The sequence below is a fragment of the Acomys russatus genome, chromosome 32, assembly GCF_903995435.1.
Source record: "Acomys russatus chromosome 32, mAcoRus1.1, whole genome shotgun sequence".
Classification (NCBI taxonomy): Eukaryota; Metazoa; Chordata; class Mammalia; order Rodentia; family Muridae; genus Acomys; species Acomys russatus.
The window spans coordinates 30739916-30761992 of NC_067168.1; the positions used below are offsets into that span (position 1 = coordinate 30739916).

The 22077-nt window shown below is 45.4% G+C and overlaps 1 protein-coding gene across 3 annotated transcripts in view; it reads right to left on the reverse strand.

Annotated features, from left to right (window-relative positions):
• Positions 1-224: 224 nt before the first annotated feature.
• Positions 225-22077, reverse strand: part of Dnajc13 (DnaJ heat shock protein family (Hsp40) member C13) — a 108213-nt gene continuing 86360 nt past the window's right edge. For 2 of the 3 annotated variants that reach the window (XM_051140505.1, XM_051140506.1), the window contains 11 exons: positions 21841-21940; positions 19724-19798; positions 19257-19369; positions 18084-18253; positions 17922-17964; positions 17224-17397; positions 14813-14992; positions 14445-14585; positions 12842-12985; positions 6346-6445; positions 225-1081 (listed from right to left, as the gene is read on the reverse strand). In XM_051140505.1, coding sequence (XP_050996462.1) covers positions 975-1081; positions 6346-6445; positions 12842-12985; positions 14445-14585; positions 14813-14992; positions 17224-17397; positions 17922-17964; positions 18084-18253; positions 19257-19369; positions 19724-19798; positions 21841-21940 — 1347 coding nt within the window. In that variant the 3' untranslated portion in view covers positions 225-974. Of the gene's footprint in view, positions 1082-1884; positions 2011-6345; positions 6446-12841; positions 12986-14444; positions 14586-14812; positions 14993-17223; positions 17398-17921; positions 17965-18083; positions 18254-19256; positions 19370-19723; positions 19799-21840; positions 21941-22077 lie in introns of those variants that run through there. The other variant, XM_051140507.1, reaches the window with a different exon arrangement.

Sequence of the window (22077 nt, forward strand, 5' to 3'; positions counted from 1 at the left end):
TAGACCTAAACACCATTGCAGCATTCTGAGCAGCCCGACCCATTCCTAAGCCTGGTATAAAGAGTAACCATGCTGCTGTCTGTTTCTGCTTGGAACAAACAGAAGTGGACACAGCAGGGCACGTGAGTGTGGGCAGTGAACCTATCTTCTCCTGCTCCATCTCCCTCAAAAGTGACCACGGAAGACTCTCTCAAAGGGTCAAGTTACAGAACAAACATATCTCATTAACAAAGCAGTCGATTCCCTTTATTTTTAAAATTTTATGTACACATATGAATGATCTGTATAATGTACATTCAATATAGAAAGCTTTATATATTTGATAATGTATAGAACATTTCACAATTACACTAATCTCTTACATAACATCTCAACATCCATTTTTAGTTTTAGTTTTTTTGCACGAGCTCCTTGTCATTCAGTTTGGTGAAGTCTGTCACCTGTCATACACACCAATGTGCACCGAGCTCTCAGAGAGTTAATGATTGAGGACCTGGTCACACGTGGAGGGACAGAAAGCTAATGTCTGCCGATGAGAGGAAGACGGCCATGGAGATCTGGTGCAGGAGAGGGAGGTGCCCTTTTCAGGGATAAGATTTAGCCCAATGTTTGTAGACTGTAGCTTAATCCCACAGTCACAGTAATTTAAAAAAAAAAAACATTATAAAAACTAGGAAGAAAGTTTTGTCTTTTTGATTCACAGTCTTGTAAACAGATATAAAGGAAAAAAATGTGCTTACATACATCAAGAAAAAGAAATTCTTGTGTACCCATGGGGGCTGACCCACAAGTGCTTTCTCAGAACGTGATACATCAGATCATGGACTCTTCTCCTAAATAAAAATATATTTATAGAAAAAGGAATAACACTGTCATGAAACCAGGAGAAAGGCAGCAGGAGTCTGCTTCAACGTGGTGGCTGGAGGAATGTAGACACAGCACTGGCCTTTCAGCATGTCTTGTCTCTGAGTGTTTCAAGTTTGAAAGCCAAGGTCTCCTGCCTCAGGGTCTACAGGAGGTGGCAGGTTAGACATGGCTGATGAGGATGTACCTGCAGTAAGGTAGCCAGCAACTCCAGGTCCTGCAATAGAGAAAGGAAAGCAGGCACTTTCCACATCAGTCAGGTGGAGACAGGGTCCAGTGCTCAGCACAGACACTGGGAAGCTCTGACAATTATGTGTAACTGTCAGCAGCAACATAGCACCTATGTTCATGGCTTGTTTTTACTATATGACACAATTAAAAATAATTTCAAAATTCATGCAGCAACACTGGTGTAGAAACAGGGAGATTTCCCTCTTTTCACACCTGGAAAATTTAATCTTACAAAAGAAACAAAATCCAGGGCACTTAAAGAGCTGCTACATGGTAACCATGGGAACAGACAGATAAAAGACACTCCCCACCCGGCCAGTCCATCTCAGTGACACGGCTTCTCAAACAAGTTACCCTGCTTTCACTTGGTGCGTGCAAAGAAAGGCCATTTAAAAAGCACCACTCAGTGAACACAGCTCACTAAGGTCTTCGGAGAGGAAGGCTCTGGATATCCACCTCAGAGGTCTAAAGAAGTCTCCAAGAGGCATTAGCATTTTCATTGCACCCTCCATGTGTTCTGTGACCGAAAGTCTCTACACATGAGAAGGTGGCACTCAGAAGCTTGTCAGCAGTTCTAGGAGCACACAGACGGCTTTGGCCTCTGCAGCTGACTTTGAGCACCACAGACATCGGCTTACATCTCAGAAGCACCACACAACAAGCGCTTGCAAGAGAAACTGGGTCAGCCCTGCACAGGCAGGGGCAGTGCTTCGCTGAGCCAGAGAGGACATGGCAGATGCGAACACCAGAGGGTTAGGACGGGAAAGGCAGTGCGAGCAGCATGCATTGAGCAAAAGATTTCTCTACCTGCTTCAGAGCGCTACACAGAAGTTAGCAAGTGCCTGGCAGAGCAGTTCTAAAGCCCACTCCTGAGGTGAAGGGGGCTGCTGCCAGTTAGAAGGGAAGGAGAGACACCTGGGAGGGAGAAAAGAAATGTAAGCAGCAAGGGAGTAATGAGGAAGTGCACACAGCAGAGCAACTGATACAGGCTAAGGCAACAGGACTGATGCAGGACAGAGGCCGTAACTCCCTTCCGTCTTCAGTTCTCAGCTTCTGAGCACCTTGACTGTGGGTGGGAAATGGCTGTCACACGCTGTAAGAGCTGACAAGGCCAAGGTGACTGCATGAGCTGGGACTGAAGCTAACCAGAGTGCCTGGGCACTCGGAACCATGTAATTACAAAAAATATTTTCCTTCTTTAGGTCAGTACAGCTCAGAGCCAAAGCACCACACTGTTCTCAACTTCAGGAAGAAGCACCATTACTGCAGGCAGGCCCAGATGAGCTAAACACAAGCACTACCAAGGGGTGTGGTTCCCAAACAATTCACACCCTGGGCTATGGTGATTAGAATTATCACCTCACAGATGAGCCTCTGAACCTGCCTGTGGGGATTGTCTCAATTATGTTAATTGAGGCAGAAGGCCTGTCCACTGTGGGCAACACCATTCCCTCCACAGGGAATCTGGAATTATATAAAATGGAGAAAGGGAGCTGAGGACTAGCATATGCACATTCATTTCCTGTTGACTGTGGATGTGGTGTGACCAGCTGCTTCAGGCTTCTGAAGCCTTTGACTTACCCACCATGATGGGCTGTGCCATGAACAGCTTTCTCCTTTAAGTTGCTTTTGTCAGGGTATTCTATCATGGTGCTAGGAAGAGAAACTAAGACATGGGCGCAATTGATCCTTATCAAAGTAGGAGGTTATGGTACCAAACCATGACTGCTACATATTAAAACAGGTGACACTGAAGTCACTGGGGAATCTTGGGCAAACTCACAAGGGTGATGGGAAACCAACACTAAGTGATAGTTGTTGATCACCACAGGCACACAAGCAAAAACTTCACAGTTGCATACAACTGCTTCATTAAGTTAACCATCTTGTAAAACAATGCAGAGACATGAAGGGCATTCTGAACTGAAGAACATTCCAGAACTTCTAGACCAAAATCAAAGTTGTGAAATGATGAGCCTATAAAGAAGCAGCCTAATTCTACTCCCATCCTTTGTCCCCCGGGGCAAAGTCAACTAAGTCCCAGGAAGTCTGAGATGCGCTCTGCTTTGTGCCCCTGGGTTCTGCTAAGACGTGTCAGGCTTCCTTGGACTGAGAAGAGCAGCTTGTATCTCAGAACCAGACATAGCAGTTGGAGATGTATCTCCAGGGATAAGTGGGGGAAAGAGCACAGGTTTCAGGGCACAGGGGAGCACTGTCCAAGAGGCAGGTAGGCTTTAGGGTAAGGCAGAACTGAATGAGGGAGCCCACAAAATGGACATACTTGTATGTAAAGTTCTTATCCGGCTACAGCTCCTAACAGCACTGACACCTGCCTCTTCCCACTGCTACAATCTTGCACCGCTGATTTTCCACCGTGAAATTTAATGTAAGAAGGCCCTGAGCCGGCTGGCATCTAGCAGTTCTTCAATCTACCAGGTGGATAAGTAACCAAGGCTCTGGATGACACACTACAGGGTATCCACCTCACAGGGAACTCCAGCATAGTACTCTTAAAGAAATAGGTATCACAGAATAAAAACAGTATGCCAGGAGAGAACCCGTGGAACAGGTGGTCCGCTGTAATTATCACCCCTAAATAATCCTCCTCAGGATTTTACATCTTGATCTTTAGCACATGACCAACTGGCACTTGCTCAGTAGCCAGGGAGAAGAAAATCTACCTTTATTTGTAGCTTAACACAATACTCTCTCCTCAGAAAACTTTCATTTCCTGGTCTCTTAGACATTACCCACATAACTGCCAAACACACTCACATACACACCCTCAGCACCCAACACACTCAGATACATACCCTCGGCACCCAAACACACTCACATACACACCCTCAGCACCCAACACACTCACATACACACCCTCAGCACCCAACACACTCACATACACACCCTCAGCACCCAACACACTCACATACATACCCTCGGCACCCAACACACTCAGATACATACCCTCGGCACCCAAACACACTCACATACACACCCTCAGCACCCAACACACTCACATACACACCCTCAGCACCCAACACACTCACATACATACCCTCGGCACCCAACACACTCAGATACATACCCTCAGCACCCAAACACACTCACATACACACCCTCAGCACCCAACACACTCACATACACACCCTCAGCACCCCAAACACACTCACATACACACCCTCAGCACCCCAAACACACTCACATACACACCCTCAGCACCCCAACACACTCACATACACACCCTCAGCACCCCAACACACTCACATACACACCCTCAGCACCCAACACACTCACATACACACCCTCAGCACCCAACACACTCACATACACACCCTCAGCACCCAACACACTCACATACACACCCTCAGCACCCCAACACACTCACATACACACCCTCAGCACCCAAACACACTCACATACACACCCTCAGCACCCCAACACACTCACATACACACCCTCGGCACCCAACACACTCACATACACACCCTCAGCACCCAACACACTCACATACATATCCTCAGCACCCCAGCTTACTAGTGAACCAGAGAAGAGCTGGGTACAGTCTGTAGCATATGAAGTTGGGTTTTAACTAAATTCTGATTAAACACAACATACACCAAAAAGCACTTGGTAGCCCTGGTGATGAGGAAGCGTCCCTCAACTGCAGAGTCTCAGAAGCAGAACCCTTGACGCAGAGGTAGTCCTTTCAAAGGAGGAAATTACTGGGAAATCTTAAGTAACTAGCATCTCAAAAGAGAGTGTTCCAGTCTGATGAGATGCCAGGAATGGAACAGATTTAAGCATGGCCCACAGCCAAGCCTGTCCAGTATGAACCTGCTTGCAGGCTTCAGCACTACACACAAGTTCCAGCACTTTCTAGGGGTGAGGGTGGGGTTACAGCATTGCTACTCGGCTGTGCCTGTCCAGACATCTGTCAATTCCAGCCCCTGAAGCCTATCACTGCTGCTCGCTCATTCTGGGACTTAGGTGCTTTACTTCCTGCACTCTGCTCCCCAATCCCAGTATGATGTTAGGTCCAGGTCTCCAAGGAGAAAATTCAGTTCTAATCACAGCCCTGGCTAAAGCAGCAGGGACACCTGGAGCTTCTACTAGAAGGTGATGAAGGCCAGCCACAGGGAACAGGACGCACCACGTGAAGAGCAGCTGCTGTTCAGCACCATACCTGTAACAACTTCACTCGTGGCTGAGAAAGCTAGGCCCTATTCCCCAATTGTTCCATATCCACACTAAAAGTGCTGTCATGAAAATGTGGACTGTCAGAAACACTCTGAGGGGGCTTTTGGTCAGCACAAATACACTCCTCCTTAGAGATACAGTTTTACATGAGAGAAGGTCTTTGTGCAGACCAACACCACACTCTGGCTACCTCTCCATAGACAACAAGCAGGACACAACCCATGGGACCCACAGCACAGTCCAGATGCTCACTCCACAGAATATGAGGAGCGACCCATAGCAAAGTGGTCACAAGAAGGGGAAACAGTAGTGTCATGGCAAAGTTGGACATCGAAAGAGATGAGCCATTTTCCAAATGCTCTGGATTTGAAAAGCTGAGACCCAAATCTTTACTGTCTGGGAAATAATAGCTGTTAGCATTTTTTTCTTTATTATCTCTATCAGTTCTGGCCGATATCTACTTACATGCTATCATTTCAGGCAGGTGGCAAGTTACTTCCTATTCATACGGCTAGACTAACTGAAAATTCTTCTAAGAGACGGTATTCTTGGCCTTTAGTACAGCAACCCAATGTTGTTTCTTCTCAGACCAAAGCCAATTCTGAGCAGGATGGTTCTGAATTACCAGGCAGCTTGTGTGTCAAATGAACATGTCCTGATTATCAGCCCTCAGCAGTCTTATTTGTACCAGCACTGACATATTTTCCTTATGGGAAAGATACTTAGCAAAAAATGAACTGCAAACTTTTAAGAAAAAAATTCTATACACAATTATTTGAAGCCTCACTGCTTAGACAGTAAAGGCATGAGGCTATCAGATTTCTGATACAGACATTCTTTTCACGCATTCAAGTTAAACCCTTGAGCACAGGCACACTGCACATCTAACCTACAGTGCTTCTAACTCACTGGATCAAAGCTAAGCGAAGTGCATGTTTCTGTCATAAACACCCAACACCAGATGCCGAGGTGAAGTAGGAATGCTATTTTAAGTTTGCTCAGGGTAGAAAGAGGGCCTGTGGCTTCTGCCAGGTATCTTAGGGACTGACTTACCAGTGAGGTATCCTGCTGTTTGAGAGTCAGAAATGAACAAGTCATGTTTCTGGTCTTTGAAGGCACTCCAGACTGAAGATCGTGAAAGGATTTCATTCACCTGGGGAAGTAAAGCAACCCCTACTTAGCATGATTATGTCAGGGACTAGTCATGCAAAGACTGAACCAAGCAGGAAAACAAACTTCCAAGGCCAGAAGGCACTGGGAGAGGACCAGGAACTGGTGTCCATCGCACACACCGATTCCCAGGCACTGTGCTGGGCACATCTCACTGCACCAGAAGGGTTGGGGAGAAGATGCTGAAAACTGGAGTTACAACTTTAAATCTTCCTTTCAAAGGATGGGTTGTGCCTTGTGAGGAGATCATGAAGACTGCACATGAGAAAATAAGTGAACAGACAAAACATCAAGAGTATCAAATATAAAATGGGCAGTCTATGAAATACATACATATGACAGAAGTGTGTGTGTGTGTGCGTGCGTGCGTGTGTGTGTGTGTGTGTGTGTGTACTAGACTGAGAAAGACGATGAAAGTGTGTAGAAAATATTACTGCAGAGGCCATCAGAGTTTAGATTATGTAATGACTGAGCACCTTGTTGGTGCAGACCCGGGGACACAATTAAGAGTCCCTGAGTGAGATGGAAAGCTCACAATCGATCATGTGCAGAGCTCAGTCATCAGGGCAGGAAGCAGTAGTGAATGGTGAGTTGAGCAGGAGAGGGAAGAGTTCTGGCTGTAGAAGGTGGGGTCGGGGACACTTGGCTAATCTAGAAACACCAATGCAGGCCAAGGGGAAGTCAAGTGATACACAGGGAGCCTCTGCTTGCTGTTCAGAATGCCCAGAGGCACATCAGTTAATGACCAAAGCAAGATATGTGGCCTGTCTTTAGTGTCATTTTAAATGGTTCAAACACTGAAAGAAAGCCAGTGGTATTAAAGATGTTTCTTTTCTTGAGACACAGAAGCCCAATTTCACTAAGGGAAAGTTTAGTAAAATAAGTTGAAGCACAAAAGAGCATGTGTACACAGACATGACCCAGACCTCCACCTGGATGAATGGGCAAACAAACTGTAGCAATTATACACACAATGAGAAATTTAAACAAAGAAATGAAACATTTTAATACATCCCACAGCATGGACGAGGTAACATGTGTGCTTGGGAGCTAGGCGAAATGGTATTATCACAGCACGGACAGGGGTAACACGTGTGCGTGGGAGCTAGGCGAAGTGGTATTATCACAGCATGGACAGGGGTAACACGTGTGCGTGGGAGCTAGGCGAAATGGTATTATCACAGCACGGACAGGGGTAACACGTGTGCGTGGGAGCTAGGCGAAGTGGTATATCACAGCACGGACAGGGGTAACACGTGTGCGTGGGAGCTAGGCGAAATGGTATTATCACAGCACGGACAGGGGTAACACGTGTGCGTGGGAGCTAGGCGAAGTGGTATTATCACAGCACGGACAGGGGTAACACGTGTGCGTGGGAGCTAGGCGAAATGGTATTATCACAGCACGGACAGGGGTAACACGTGTGCTTGGGAGCTAGGCGAAGTGGTATTATCACAGCACGGACAGGGGTAACACGTGTGCGTGGGAGCTAGGCGAAGTGGTATTATCACAGCACGGACAGGGGTAACACGTGTGCGTGGGAGCTAGGCGAAATGGTATTATCACAGCACGGACAGGGGTAACACGTGTGCGTGGGAGCTAGGCGAAGTGGTATTATCACAGCATGGACAGGGGTAACACGTGTGCGTGGGAGCTAGGCGAAATGGTATTATCACAGCACGGACAGGGGTAACACGTGTGCTTGGGAGCTAGGCGAAGTGGTATTATCACAGCACGGACAGGGGTAACACGTGTGCTTGGGAGCTAGGCGAAGTGGTATTATCACAGCACGGACAGGGGTAACACGTGTGCTTGGGAGCTAGGCGAAGTGGTATTATCACAGCATGGACAGGGGTAACACGTGTGCGTGGGAGCTAGGCGAAGTGGTATTATCACAGCACGGACAGGGGTAACACGTGTGCGTGGGAGCTAGGCGAAGTGGTATTATCACAGCACGGACAGGGGTAACACGTGTGCTTGGGAGCTAGGCGAAGTGGTATTATCACAGCACGGACAGGGGTAACACGTGTGCGTGGGAGCTAGGCGAAATGGTATTATCACAGCACGGACAGGGGTAACACGTGTGCGTGGGAGCTAGGTGAAATGGTATTATCACAGCACGGACAGGGGTAACACGTGTGCGTGGGAGCTAGGTGAAATGGTATTATCACAGCACGGACAGGGGTAACACGTGTGCGTGGGAGCTAGGCGAAGTGGTGCTATCACAGTGATGCTAAGGAGGGAAAGGCCAACTAGTTGTTCACTACAGCTGACTTCATGTGATATGTGGTGGTGACCACTAGAAAACATTACTGCATATGACCGAAGCATAAGGTGACTGGTTGTACAAGATGACCCCCAACTTTTCCAGTTAAAATATAGTGTGGAATATACTCGCCGTATAAGACTATCCATCTTCCAACACACACTTGGGCATGTGTCTATTTGTAGGCAGGGCAAAGGCAGCCGGCACCTTATTAAATGTTGGCAGACAGCCAGTGCCAGCCTACATTGCCTCTTTAAGGTTTGTTCCATACTCAGCTCCACACTCAACCCAAAGACACACAGCCTTCTGAGTTGAATGGGTGGGTTCTGCAAGAGAGCCAATCCATGCTCACATTCTCCTCCTCCCAAGGTACAGGGAGATGTGTGCATCTTGCTCCTCTCTGCCTCATACTCCTCACACAGAGCGGGAAATTGGACGCAGCACTGCCCACTATATGCGCCAGACATATGAAGCAAAGGGAAGCAAGCTGCAGGTAAGTACCCAGTGTATAAGACGACCCCTGACTTTGGCATGGATTTTTCGGGGTTAAGAAATCATCTTATACGCCGGAAAATAAAGTACTTCTGATGACCTTAGGAACTGAGACAACACTTAGTAGCAAAATTACACATACAAAAAAAAAAAAAAAAAAAAAGAAAGAAAGCAATGAAAATAAATGTATGGTTGGAGCCCCTAAAACCATTGGAAATAAATGTTTTCTGGTGGCTGACTCCAAGGTTGAGAGCTGCTGATCTAGAACAAGCTGGGCACGGCTATGGGTGGGCTGTCTAAATTGCCTTCATTGAGGCAGGAAGATCTGCTCTGAACAAGGGGATCCCAGGCCTTCGGAAATGGCTTGCAGGAGAAATCTGGAAGCGTTTGGAAGTTTGGATTAGAAAACCCTTGCCTACTGAAAGGAAAACATAATGGGATGCTAAAGAAGTTGGCACCCGTCATTCATTGTCCAGTAGCTGGTGGTGGCCTGGTTTCCTAGTCCAGTTGGCCAGTCCAGGCTCTGTTTTGGGAGACCTCAAGATCAAAGGTCCCGTTTCTTGCTCAGAGGCAGCTTAGAGTGCTCAGGGTGAGGCCTATATATAAGTGAGGTTCCCTAGGGAGGTGGAAATGAGTTTTCCACTGGGTATTACAGTTAACTCTTTTAAAATGAGATTGCTGGTGTCAGACGGCAATGAAAACTAAGGAGTTCCAAAAGCCTGTGATGGTACCAAGTGTTATAGCCCTTTGTTATGCTGCCATGCTAAGTACCAAAGAGGATGCGGGTGGACACCTGAAACCGGTCAGAAGGCAGGTCCAGTTAGACGCAGGCGCAGCACTGAGCTCACTGTGACGGAGTGGGCTTCCCTGGCTGACAAGGCAGTTCTGCCATCACTGCCTAAGCCCCAGGGGCATCTAGTGGCGATTCTCCCCCAGAATGAATGATGAGGCTCGGATGGTCAGTCATGGTGGAGGAATGGAGTCAGAGAGCAAGCTGGCCTACCTTTATTCATGAATCAGGGATTTAATTTTAATTTTAATTTTTTTCAAGACAGGGTTTCTCTGTGTAGCCTTGGCTGTCCTGGACTAGCTCTGTAGACCAGGCGGTCCTCGAACTCACATCGATCTGCCTGCCTCTGCCTCCCAAGTGCTGGGATTAAAGGCGTGCGGCACCACGCTGGGCTGAATCAGGGATTTATAAACTTTGGGCAGTGGTGAGATGTCTGAGTGTGAATGTGTCTGATTCACTGGGCCTACAAGTGCCATGGATACTTAATCTCCATGTATCAAAACAGCCCTATCATAAGAAGGAAAAGCAGGACTTAATTATCCTATGGATGGGGAGAATCGTCAGGTACAGTTAAAGATCACTGGTTGAAAGCCAAGACACGAAGACATCTTATTAGCATAGGGTGGGTATCTCCAGGAATCCTTAGGTGCTTGCTGAACAGAACACATTTCTTATCAGGAAGGAGTCAGGCTTGTAATCTTCTCTGAGGGCTACGTGATACTCCTTAGGGAATCTAGGGTCCCTCAGAGTAGGCAAAGAGGGGACCCTCTCTGAAAAAGGGAGTCGCTGTTTTTATACCAAGCTCAGGGGCTATCTGGAAATGCCAGACATCGACCTTAAAATGCAGGGTTTTACAAGCACCACTGAAATGAAGTTTCCCACACTGCACTAGGACAACAGAAAACATGTCCTTGGCAAAACCCCACCACTCACGGGTTTAGCTTGTGCAGCTCCAGATTCATTTAAAGAAAGAAAGTCTACACTGATGGGGTTTGCTGTTCCTCAAAAACAATTGCCTGGAAGTGTTTCCTCAGAATCAACACACAGAAGCTGATGTAGTTGGGCTTTCTTGGGGGTGAGGCCCTCCTGAGCTGGTGGTGGAAACTGGCAACATTATCTATGTAATACTGGTTTTGAACACATGAAAGAAACAAGATTTAAGGTTATAAGAGCTTGAAAGGCCAGAAAAGGTCCCCACAAAGTCCCTGGGAAGCCACTGCATGAGGCGGTGAGAGCAGAGCCTAAGGTGCAGTACAGCCCTGGATCCATGAGAAAGAAAGCCGCAGGCTCAGAGGGGCGGGACTAAGCAAGCTCTTTGGAGCCCAGCGCATCACATTACAAGCTCCAAGGCTGCAACAGAGCTAGGCTTTAGTGGCCACTATGCTGGAACTTCATCTTACCTTCGTCTGGTCATTCCGTGCTAAGCTGACTGCTCTCTTTTGTGTCATTATATGCATGTAACTTGGTTTTACATTTATAGAAACACACAGGTAAGGCGCTCTTAAAAGTATGGAAACTGCTGCTGACCATGGGGCCTTAAAGAGTGGACTGTGTGTTTCATGTAATAACATGGTCACAAGTCGCTGAGGACAAGCAGTGTAAGACTATGGCTTACAAATGACGTATTTGCATGGCAAGCTGACAAGGGGCAGAGCTGTGATGGTCAGTTCTAACTGTCAACTTGACGGAACCCCGAATCACCTGGGGATGGGCTACGGGGTGTGCCTAGACAACTGTAGGTAACACTCCCTAGTGGGATCCTGCACTAAGTGGAAAAGCTACTGAGCAGCAGCAGGTACTTATCACTTTCTGTTCCTGACTGTGCATGCAATGTGCATAGCTGCTTCAAGCTCCTGCTGCCCTGATGAGGCACCTGGGTCTGTGAGGCAGAGTAAGCCCTTCTCCCTAAACTTGCCAAAGTAGCTCATCAAAGCAACAGGAAAAGCCCCTGACACACTACAGACTTTACTTCAGCACAGAGCACATTAGAAAATGAAGTCTTCAGATGCAATAGTAACAGAGGAGCTGGAGAGACGGTCAGTGGGGTAAGGTGAACTCTGCTAACCAGATAACTGGATTCAATCTTCAGGACATACACAGTGTAAGGAGAGAACAGATTCCAGCAAATTGTCCTCTGACCTCCACAAGTGAGGTCTGGCATGTTTGTACTTGTACAAGCATGCACTTGTGTATGTGTCACACACCTTAAAATGAAATAAAAGTAAAAATGAAAAGTAAAGGCCGGGCGTGGTGGAGCACGCCTTTAATCTCAGCACTCAGGAAGGCAGAGGCAGGAGGATCGCTGTGAGTTCGAGGCCAGCCTGTTCTACAAAGCGAGGCCAGGACAGCCAAGGTTACACAGAGAGACCCTGTCTTGAAAAACAAACAAACAAAAAGATGAAAAGTAAACTCTTAGGAGGCCTGAAATCCGGGTATGTGTAGCTGAAACATATTAGCACACAGCTATTCTGTAAAGGGAAAAGAAACTAACACTTTATAGGGACTAATAAAGAGATTTAAAATGATGTTTAGATCTTTTAAATGGCACCTGATTCCATACTAAGTGTTTCAAATTCTTCCATACTAAGATTTTATATGGTTTTCTTCTTGAAATACAAAACATACTGTCACTATGCAGAAAAAGAATCCCCTCACATGCCCATTAAGCACAAGCTTGTGTTTTTCCTGCAGCTGTGAAGCAGTTATGCAAAACTAACAGTGGCCACACCATTAGTGGACTCACACACAGATTCCTAGATTTCCCACAGCCAAGGCCCTCACTTTGAACATACTTCTTAGTCAGGAGCATGAGGTGCCTCTTGTGGACTCACCTGTTCTCCATACTGCAGACTTCGAGTCATTGCCTTGAGAGCTTTAACAATCTGGGCCTTAGTGGCAGCAGGACTGTCGAGGTTTTCAAGGCCTATGCCTTCAAGCAGCTTTAAGAGGTACGGGACCAACTCTGCTTTCAGAGCCTGGAACAGACAGTTAGCGTTTGTGTGAGCACAATGAACAAAGTGTACATCAACTACTGAAGAGGTGCTTTCACCACAGGGTCGTATCGACACTACGGCAACCTGTTCTCAGCATTCCATGCAGGTGCGGATTTTTATTTTAGTATCAAATGGAAGCAGCATTCTTATATAAAGTAATTTTTATTCAGTTCTACCAACTGCTTTAAATGCTATGCTTCAAGTATGTAATCTTCAAAATACAGAAGGAAGGCACAATTATTATTTCAGACAAGGAAACCTGGAGCTGGGAGGGACAGGACCCAAGCTTTGAGGTGCTACACTGTCACTCCTAAGAGCCAGCAGCAGCCTCTGGGCGGCTTCACTCTTTCCTGTCTCCGTGCAGTCATCATTTACTTCTCAGCCTGTTAAGAGCTAAATAGCCACATGGTTTTCAGGAACTCAGAGAGGTGGAAGTAACTGAGGCATGTTCATTCTTTCCTCCTGACAACCTGCTGAGATGAACCTGACTGACATTAGCATCATCTTAGGTGGGAAATGTGGGCAGAGTGCAGTCAGCTGCCAGGCCTGCGGCATGGGCTGCCTCCACAGCCGACTGGCTTGCACCCGTCACCTGAGACCTATGCTCACTCAGTGCCTTTGCCTGTTACAGAGAGAGGGTGGAGGCCCGGGCTGGGAAGAAGTCAGGGGAGGTGGAGGCCTGGGTATAGACGCAGGGCTTTCAGTTTAAGGACAGCAGATGTCACTTTGTTACCTGGCAGAGTTTGCCATCAAAGGCTGAGGATGAAAGGTGACAGAGAAGTTTTTTTTATTACTTTTATATTTTTATGAGATACAAAGCAATGTGTTGGTGTACAATGTGGAGTCAGTATGTCAAGCTAATTAGTAAAATTACGGCTTCAAGTTGTCTTTTATGGTAAGGACATTTAACTTCATTCTTAGCGGTTTTCACAGAATGTGGCACACTATCAGCTGCAGTCACCACAGTGCAAGTGACCCACAAACTGGCACCACCCCATTTCCTGCCCTGGCCTCTCTAACTAAGCACAGTCTCTGCTCTCAGGAGCATGGTGGCTGCATGGGGAGGCTCTGTGGCATTTGAACCCAGAACACGAAAGCTCTGCCTGAGTCTGCATCACTTGTTCCCTTCAACTTCTCTGTATACTGATACCCACCAAGTCTGATTTCTACTAGGGGAGGGGTCTCATTGAAAACAATGAAGAATTTCAACATGATTCTAAAGAAACAAGGAATGAACGAACAGAACTCAAAGAGAATAAAGTGATTTTTACAAAGAAGCTAAGAACGAATGCAGGAAAAGAAAAAAAGAAGTTTGTGACACTTTAATCTTTCTGTGTGAACAAAATGGAAGCAGGCTTTCACAAACCCTTAGGCCTCACGCAGAGAACATCTGGGTGTCATGTCTGCTTTCTTGAAATAGTGCTCACAGAGAGTCACCTACCTGTGCTACTAACTCACTCTGCTCCTTCTGGAACATTCGATTAATTGCTTCACAGGCCAGACCAACAGTATCTGCTCGCTTTTTCATTCCATTCATCAGTGGGCCAATGGTCTCCAAAGATGCCATGGCTTGAACACACAGCTAAGAGCGGGAGACAAGGATACTTGTAGAGTATTATACCCAGCAAGTTTAAGTTCTAAGGCACAAAATGCAGTTTGAAACCCACTTTGCTGTTTAAGAGGGAATTAAGTCCCAACTCTACCAACCATCTCACTGAAACTGACATCAAAAGGACCCGTGCAATGAGGTCTATCTCTAAAGGGCTATCCAGAGGGGACACACAGACTTTGGAGTGGACTCATCAATACCTCATTGTCAGACAGGACGTGAATAACCCGAATCGCACTCTTAGGAATGGCATTGTTTCTGTGATTCATCGCCTGGATAACTTTGGGAAGGTGGCCCAGTGGTGGGACTTGATCTGCCAACTGAGGCTGTGCGCTAAAGAGACAGACTGTAGCCATCGTCAGTGTCTCCAGAGTCTCTCCCTGGGAAGAACAAATGAGACACCAGACCAAATAAACACAAAGCACCAAAAACCTTTTTAGAGAGTCTTAATACATTGGTTGCTCAAAACTAGGGATTCAAAACTTCCAAGTGCTGACACCTGAAATACAAGTCACACGTCCTAAGAGATCAGCCAACGTTTTCTTTGATAAAAGGCACAAAACTACGGACCTAAGAATGCACCACTGCATTCTAAGCAGCCCTCACCAGCCAAGTGTACTGTGATTTTTGTGGCAGAAGTTTAAAAAAAAAAAAAAAAAAAAGTCACTCCTAAATGGCTATGTGTGAGCATAAGACAGAGTTACAAACATGCTCCTGAGAGACAGCAGCAAGGCTCTAGGAGGATGCAGGAGTGGCCGCTGCTCTGCATGTACGTCCCACCAACCCCGTTCTGAAGTGCTTCAGATCCCAGGATATTCACAGACACTACCACCTGGCTTTGGAGATCACTGTGATCCATTATAGTACATCTTCCTATTGTAGACAATGACTTGTAAAGATATACACCTCATACACACACACACACACACACACACACACACACACACACACACACACCAATTGCTTCTGAAAAGAACACAGAATAAGCCCTAAAAAGAGAGGTGACACACGAGGACATTCTTATGTGTGTTTCCTAATTCAGCTTTTGAGGATTCCCACCCTGTCCTCTGTCATTCTGAGGCTGGGGACTGAGCCCAGGGCCTCCCAAATACTAAGTGTTTTAGAACCAAGCTACATTTCTGGTACTGAGGATTTTATGCAACAAGAAACCATGTGACAGAAAACCTATCAGCCCCAGAGAAGCACAGCTATGGAGAGGGACACTAGCAAATGTGTGGCTCACTGACCCTGTTTTTAGGCTGGGTTATTTTATATGCATGAGTATTTTGCCTGCCTATGTATGTGTGTACCACACGTGTACAATTCTCACAGAGGTCAGAAGAGCAATGAGATCACCAGGCCCTCTGCAAGAGAAGGGCTTTTAACTGCTGAGTCATAGCCTCAGCCCCACTTCTAATTTTATTTTTAATTTTTTTCCCTGTTAAGCTGATAGTTATCCATAACTTCCAAGCACATAAGTGTGGCAGACATTAAGCCAGGTATTCAAAACACATTAGCTCATTGCAACCTCAGCCTCATGGGCAAATTCTACACACGGCAACTGAGACAGAGTCAAGAAAACACACAGCTAGTACTGGTAGACTAGGGTGGTCCAGACCCATCTAACAAAATAGCCTGGGCTCATAATTTACCCTGCTCTATGGCTAGTATGATTAATTTAGCAGTAATTGGTGCTGTACTTTTTAATTTAAACATTTGGGTGCTAAGGTTATTAATCCATCAGTATGTCTGACTTGGAAACCAGTCCCAAAGCCATGTCCTTGTTCCTGCTTTCCTAGCAGCCTCTGGTGGTGAGGACAGGCATAGCCCACTCACCCAGGCACTGTTAGCGCCCTCTGGCAGTTTCTGTGGCAAGGGTTATTTATGTCTGCCAGACATAAAGAGTACAGGGAAGAACTTTTCAGTTTCAGAGAAAAACTCAGCATTTAATGTCTCTTCAGTCATGCAGTCATTGGAAACTGGGTAGAAACTTTTTAGAGCATCTACTATTATAAAAAATAGCCCCATATTTGGCCATGTCCCCTTGACGGGGAGGCCCAACGGCACTCGGAGGAAGGATAGCATAGCAGACTACCAAGAAGAGACTTGATAGCCTAGCATCACATTCAGGGGGAGGAGGTCCCCATCAGTCACAGTCCTAGGGAAGGGGAACGGGTGAAAGCAGGAGGGAGGGAGGAATGGGAGGATACATGAGATGGGATAGCAATTGAGATGTAATATGAATGATTTCATTTTTCAATTAAAAAAAAAGTTGGAAAAAAAAAAAAAAAAGAAATAGCATTGGCTAAATATCTGCAACTCTAATTTTGTTTCATAAGCAATCATTTCCTGAAGGGTTGAACACACATGCACTCAACATGTGCATCTCAACTCAGATGCAGCTGCTATTTTGAGTTTTGTTTTCATGCAGTTCTGGAGACCAGCCTGAGACCCATGCATACACTAGGCACATGCTCTCCCACTGCAGTTGCCTAGCCCTCAGGCTGCTGTCTGAGAGGTCCCCTAGGTCAGTGAGAATGAAGGTTTGAGGGAAATGTACTGGAATATTTAACAAACTCTTTAAAGTGTTTTGTTGATAATTGAAGCTTACATGTGGATTATTCTTCTCCAGGAGCTCAGTTAATTTTTCTAATAGTGCAATAAGAAATTCTCTGGGTTTTCTGAGCACCCAAGCTGGCTGTGCAATAAAGATTCTCAAGAAAACTCCGCCAACAGCAAGCTCACCCTCCGCTTCGCCAAATACTACAGCAAAATCTTCAGGCAACTTTAAAGAGAAGAGAAAGAATCACAAGTAAGCCATCTTAAATTATCTGTGAAGCAAGAAGTATAAGGCCATTAATGAAATCTTCATACAATAAACTAGTGTAAAAATAGCTGTTAGTAACAACTATTTTAGACACAATAAAATTATAATAATTATGAGATTTCCTCTTAATGGAGCCTAACAAGGATATCTTTAGTAATTTAGTTCAAATATAAGTATTACTACTTCTATGTCTGTTTGGAGCCTGGCTCCAACACATGGGCATACCCATGTGTTTTAAGAGCAGAGTAACTGGCCAGACGCGTGGCGCATGCTTTTAATCCCAGCACTTGGGAGGCAGAGGCACTCGGACTGCTGTGAGTTTGAGGCCAGCCTGGTCTACTAAGCAAGTCCAGGACAGCCAAGGCTACACAGAGAAACCCTGTCTCGAAAACCCAAAAAGAACAGAGTAACAGGCTGACAAACTGACTCAACAGGAACTAAGAACAACAACAAAACAAGTATAAAATAAAAGTGCAGCTTACCTTCCAGTTCACATCAGGGTTGTCCCACTGGTTTTTAAAGTGCCTTGGAGGGGAGAAAGGTAGAAACACTAAACTTTAGTCAAATTATGCTTCAGAACAAGCGTTGGCGAGGGGCAGGCAGAGCAGGGCCACGCTCACCCCTGGGCCGCCATCTTTACTTACTCTAGCATCATCTCTCTCACAGTTGTGGACACCTTATCTCTGGAGCTGTCATTCCAGATCAGCTCAGGGTTTTCATGTGTTCCCTCAAATATATGCACAGCAGCCTCAGGATTGTCTCTCATGGCATCCATGAACACACTGGGCAGAAATTTCATTAACGTAATTCGGACCTAGGAGAGGAAGTTCAGAGTTTTAAGAGCCATTGGAAACATCTCAATATTTCACTTGTTCAGTTTTCTAAGCCAGGCTAGCTGTGCAATCCATGCTAGGTGTTAGACAGAGAAACAGCCAAAGACCTGGAGAGCAAGAAAAGACAAACCCTGATGGATGCAAAGGTTAACCTTAACAAGATGACCTGCCATACCTAGTCATCCAGTTACTTCTCTGCTCCCTACAGTTACGAACCTGCAAACACTCCAGCTGGGTGTGGTACCTCATGCCTGTCATTCCAGCATTGACGACTAACAGGAGTTCAAGACAGCTTAGGCTATGAAGGGACTCTCAAGCTAGCCTGAGCTACAGTGTGAGACACTGTTACAAAACAGGAAGACTGGCAAACCAACCAACCAGTCAACAACCAACATATGTGCCCAAGGGGAAAAAAATCCAGAATGCATCATGTGAAGTTTCCAGAATGCTCTGAACAGGTTCATATATATGCAATACAACCCTTAGTCCAGCAGCTGAATGAATGGCCCATTGTTTCATTTGTAAACAGTGATTTCAAGATAGAGTCTTTGCAGCGCTGAGAATTTAACCTGACGCCTAATCTGTCGCACAGCCTGACTGAGGACTTAAGCTTAGCAGACTGTGCCCTAGGACTCTAGTGTATGCCGATACTCTTCAGTGCTCCCTCATGCTGGATTTTTAGGCACATAAGGCCATGCACATCTTTTCCTCAGGTGTTGGGGACGCAGGTTTCTTTGCTTGCACGGCAGGCACTCTTACCCCATGAGCTGTCTCTGCAGCTCTGCCCAGTTCTTCTCTTGGAGAGAGGTAAGCAGCTATCATCCTGCTCACGCTCTCTTGAGTCTTCTGAGTTTCAGCAAGGCTCCCTGACACAGGAGCAACCTCAGCTTCCAAAGAAAAGCATTTCCTGCCCTTGCCATTCCAGACAGACATAATACAAATGTCATGAAATAATTACCACAGTAACTGATATTTTGTGCTCACCTTTGGACCTATTAGTTTATCTGCTGTCATTTTGGCAAAAAGTTCTGCTGTCTGGGATCGAACCTGTGGATGTGTTGAATTGCAGAACATATCCAATAAATAAATCAAAGCTCCTATGAAAGAAAGAAAAGAAGCAATGCTTATATGCAGAGAGTGACATTTCTCCTCAGTAGTTTCTATCTACTTTCCACATACTTTCAGCTCACTACGTCTTATACTTTTGATCTCTGTGTCTCTGTTTTTCAATAAGATCTCATTATTTTGCCCAGTTTGAACCAAAGTCCTTGGCTATAACAATCCTACCTCAGCCCGTGTAGCTGGGAAACAGGGCCACCACAATGCCTAGCTAGCTATTTAAATTTTTTAGAATTCTTTAACACTTCAATGAATTCTATGTCCCCAGCCCCAGTTCAAGGTGAACTTCAGTACACTGGGCTGGACAGATGAGAAAGAGATGTGCACATTACCCTTTGCCATGGCTTCTTTGATTATCTTTGTATTCGATGCCAAAGCATAGAGAGTCTCCAGAACGAGCTGACGGCCTGCAGAGCAAAGGACATGTCAAGGGATGCATCAACCCCTCAGTGTACGTACAGGGCACTGATGTGTGTCAGTCTTTCGGCCAGGTACCTTACAGTGCATCACATTTCACCTTCATGCTAACCAGCACAACAAGTACTGCTATGGCTGGCCTATGATGAAACTGAGGCCCAGTTGACCCAGCCCAAGGTCTTACAGCAACTAAGTGGTATAGCTGATTTTTCCATCGTGACTGCTTCCCTCTGAAGTCCACCCTCATGACCACTATGCTATACTGTCTTCCCACCTCACTGTTTTCTGCATGGCCCAAATCACCCCTTCTTAACATCCAGAGGACACCTAAGATTTCTGCTTAGTTGTTACTGTGTTAGGGAACAAGGAGGAAGAGAAACTGTAACCCGTGCTGCACTCCTAGGACACAGCAGCATCCTAGACACAGCCTGATCTCCTCAGCCTCTGATGCAGGGTCTGTGAGTACACTCAACTAATCAGTAGACTTTGCTCTTTCAGCGTCAAATGGGAATGACAGGCAAGAAGCCAAAGGAACGGAGAGCTGACAATGAGGAGAGAGGCTGACAAACACTGGCTGAGACTAAACGCTAATAACAATGCTCCTCAGACAGTGAGAGTGAGAGCAGGTCAAAATACCTACTGTCAACTACTTTACTTGTAAGAATAAAATGCAGGCTATACTGTATAAATGAAGCAGCAATAAATTTGCCTTTTATCTTTTTAAGGATTATTTATGTATATTAACATTTTTCTTGCATGGAATAGCATTTGTGCCTGGTACCTAGAGGTCAGAAGAGAATGCTGGATGCCCTGGAACTGGAGTTTTAAGCTGAGAGCTGCTATGTGGGTGCTGGGAACTGAACCCAGGTCCTCCGCAAGAGCAGCCAGTGCTCTAAACAAGCCAAGGCATCTCTCAGCTCCGAAATTTACATTTTGAAACTGGTATCTTTCATGTTATACTTTACCAACCAGTTTAGTTTTGCATTAAGTCTTAGAAAGCCTGAAAAAGATTACTGACAACAGTAATCTGTAAATGGCCTTTTAAGGTTGCCATTTTATTGTCTGTCTGTTTCTTTCTTTCTTTCTTTCTTTCTTTCTTTCTTTCTTTCTTTCTTTCTTTCTTTCTTTCTTTCTTTCTTTCTAGGCAGGATCTCACAGTGTAACCCTGGCTGGCTTAGAATTCACTGAGATCCATTTGCCATTGCCTCTTGAGTGCTGCCATTTTAAAGAGCTATCCCAAGTTTGCTATTTATTCAAAAGAAAACATTATTCAAGAAAAATGCATCTCTAGTCAATTAACTGAATATGAAGACGGGACCAACAATACAAGATAATCGAGGAAGGTCCTACTGTCAAGACTGAAGAGAGGTAGACTTAAGGCCCACACAGCACCCAGCTGACTAGTAATGTATCATATCACGGTATTTGTTTTGTGATTGCAGCTGTAATGAAACTGGCTGGAGCCTCAACCTTCCACAGAGCAACCTTAAGGCTAGAACCAGCACAACGGCTAACTGTTATGGTGGACAAACTACTGCTGTCAAGGAACCTGCATCAGTACAGGCTGTACTCAGGAAGTCAGGCTGCTGTACTCTACAATCACCTTGGTGGTACTCAAATGAGTAAAAGATAAAGGATGCAGGAGTAAGTACAAAGTATCATGGCTACCTTAAGCATACTTTCTAGTTTCTTTTAGTTACACTGCATCATGGAACATGGCACATCTTCAGTTATTCATACACAGAGTACAGTACGCTCAGCAAACTGACATTTACAGGTTATGTTCTTTTGGTCTTAGACTCGCTCACTCCTCAAATTTCTGCTTTTATATGGGAAACAACACAATTTTGTTCATTTACACAGAACATAATAATTAGGAAGATAAATCTAAAATGATGACTACTACTTCAAACATTCTGAAATCCAACACGGATGATTTGTGTCTCCAGTTCCGTATCAGTTGTGAACTGCTGCCCCCTATGAGAGATCTATCATGTTGTGGTTTCCAAATCCTATCTGTGCATATACCTACTCGATGGCAATGAATGTAGAAGAGCCAACAAGTTGGACAAAACCATGGATTCTGCAATGTTATTGACACAGTCTTGGTTGGAGGTCACTATGTTCACAACCTGAAAATTAATCAGCAAGATATTAAATAACTTTTAATCCTAAATTAAATGAAGAAACAATTTAACAAAAATAACAAAAATGTTTAGAAAACAAAACACTTAATTTTTAGAATTTCAAAAGATTGGCTATTAGTGCT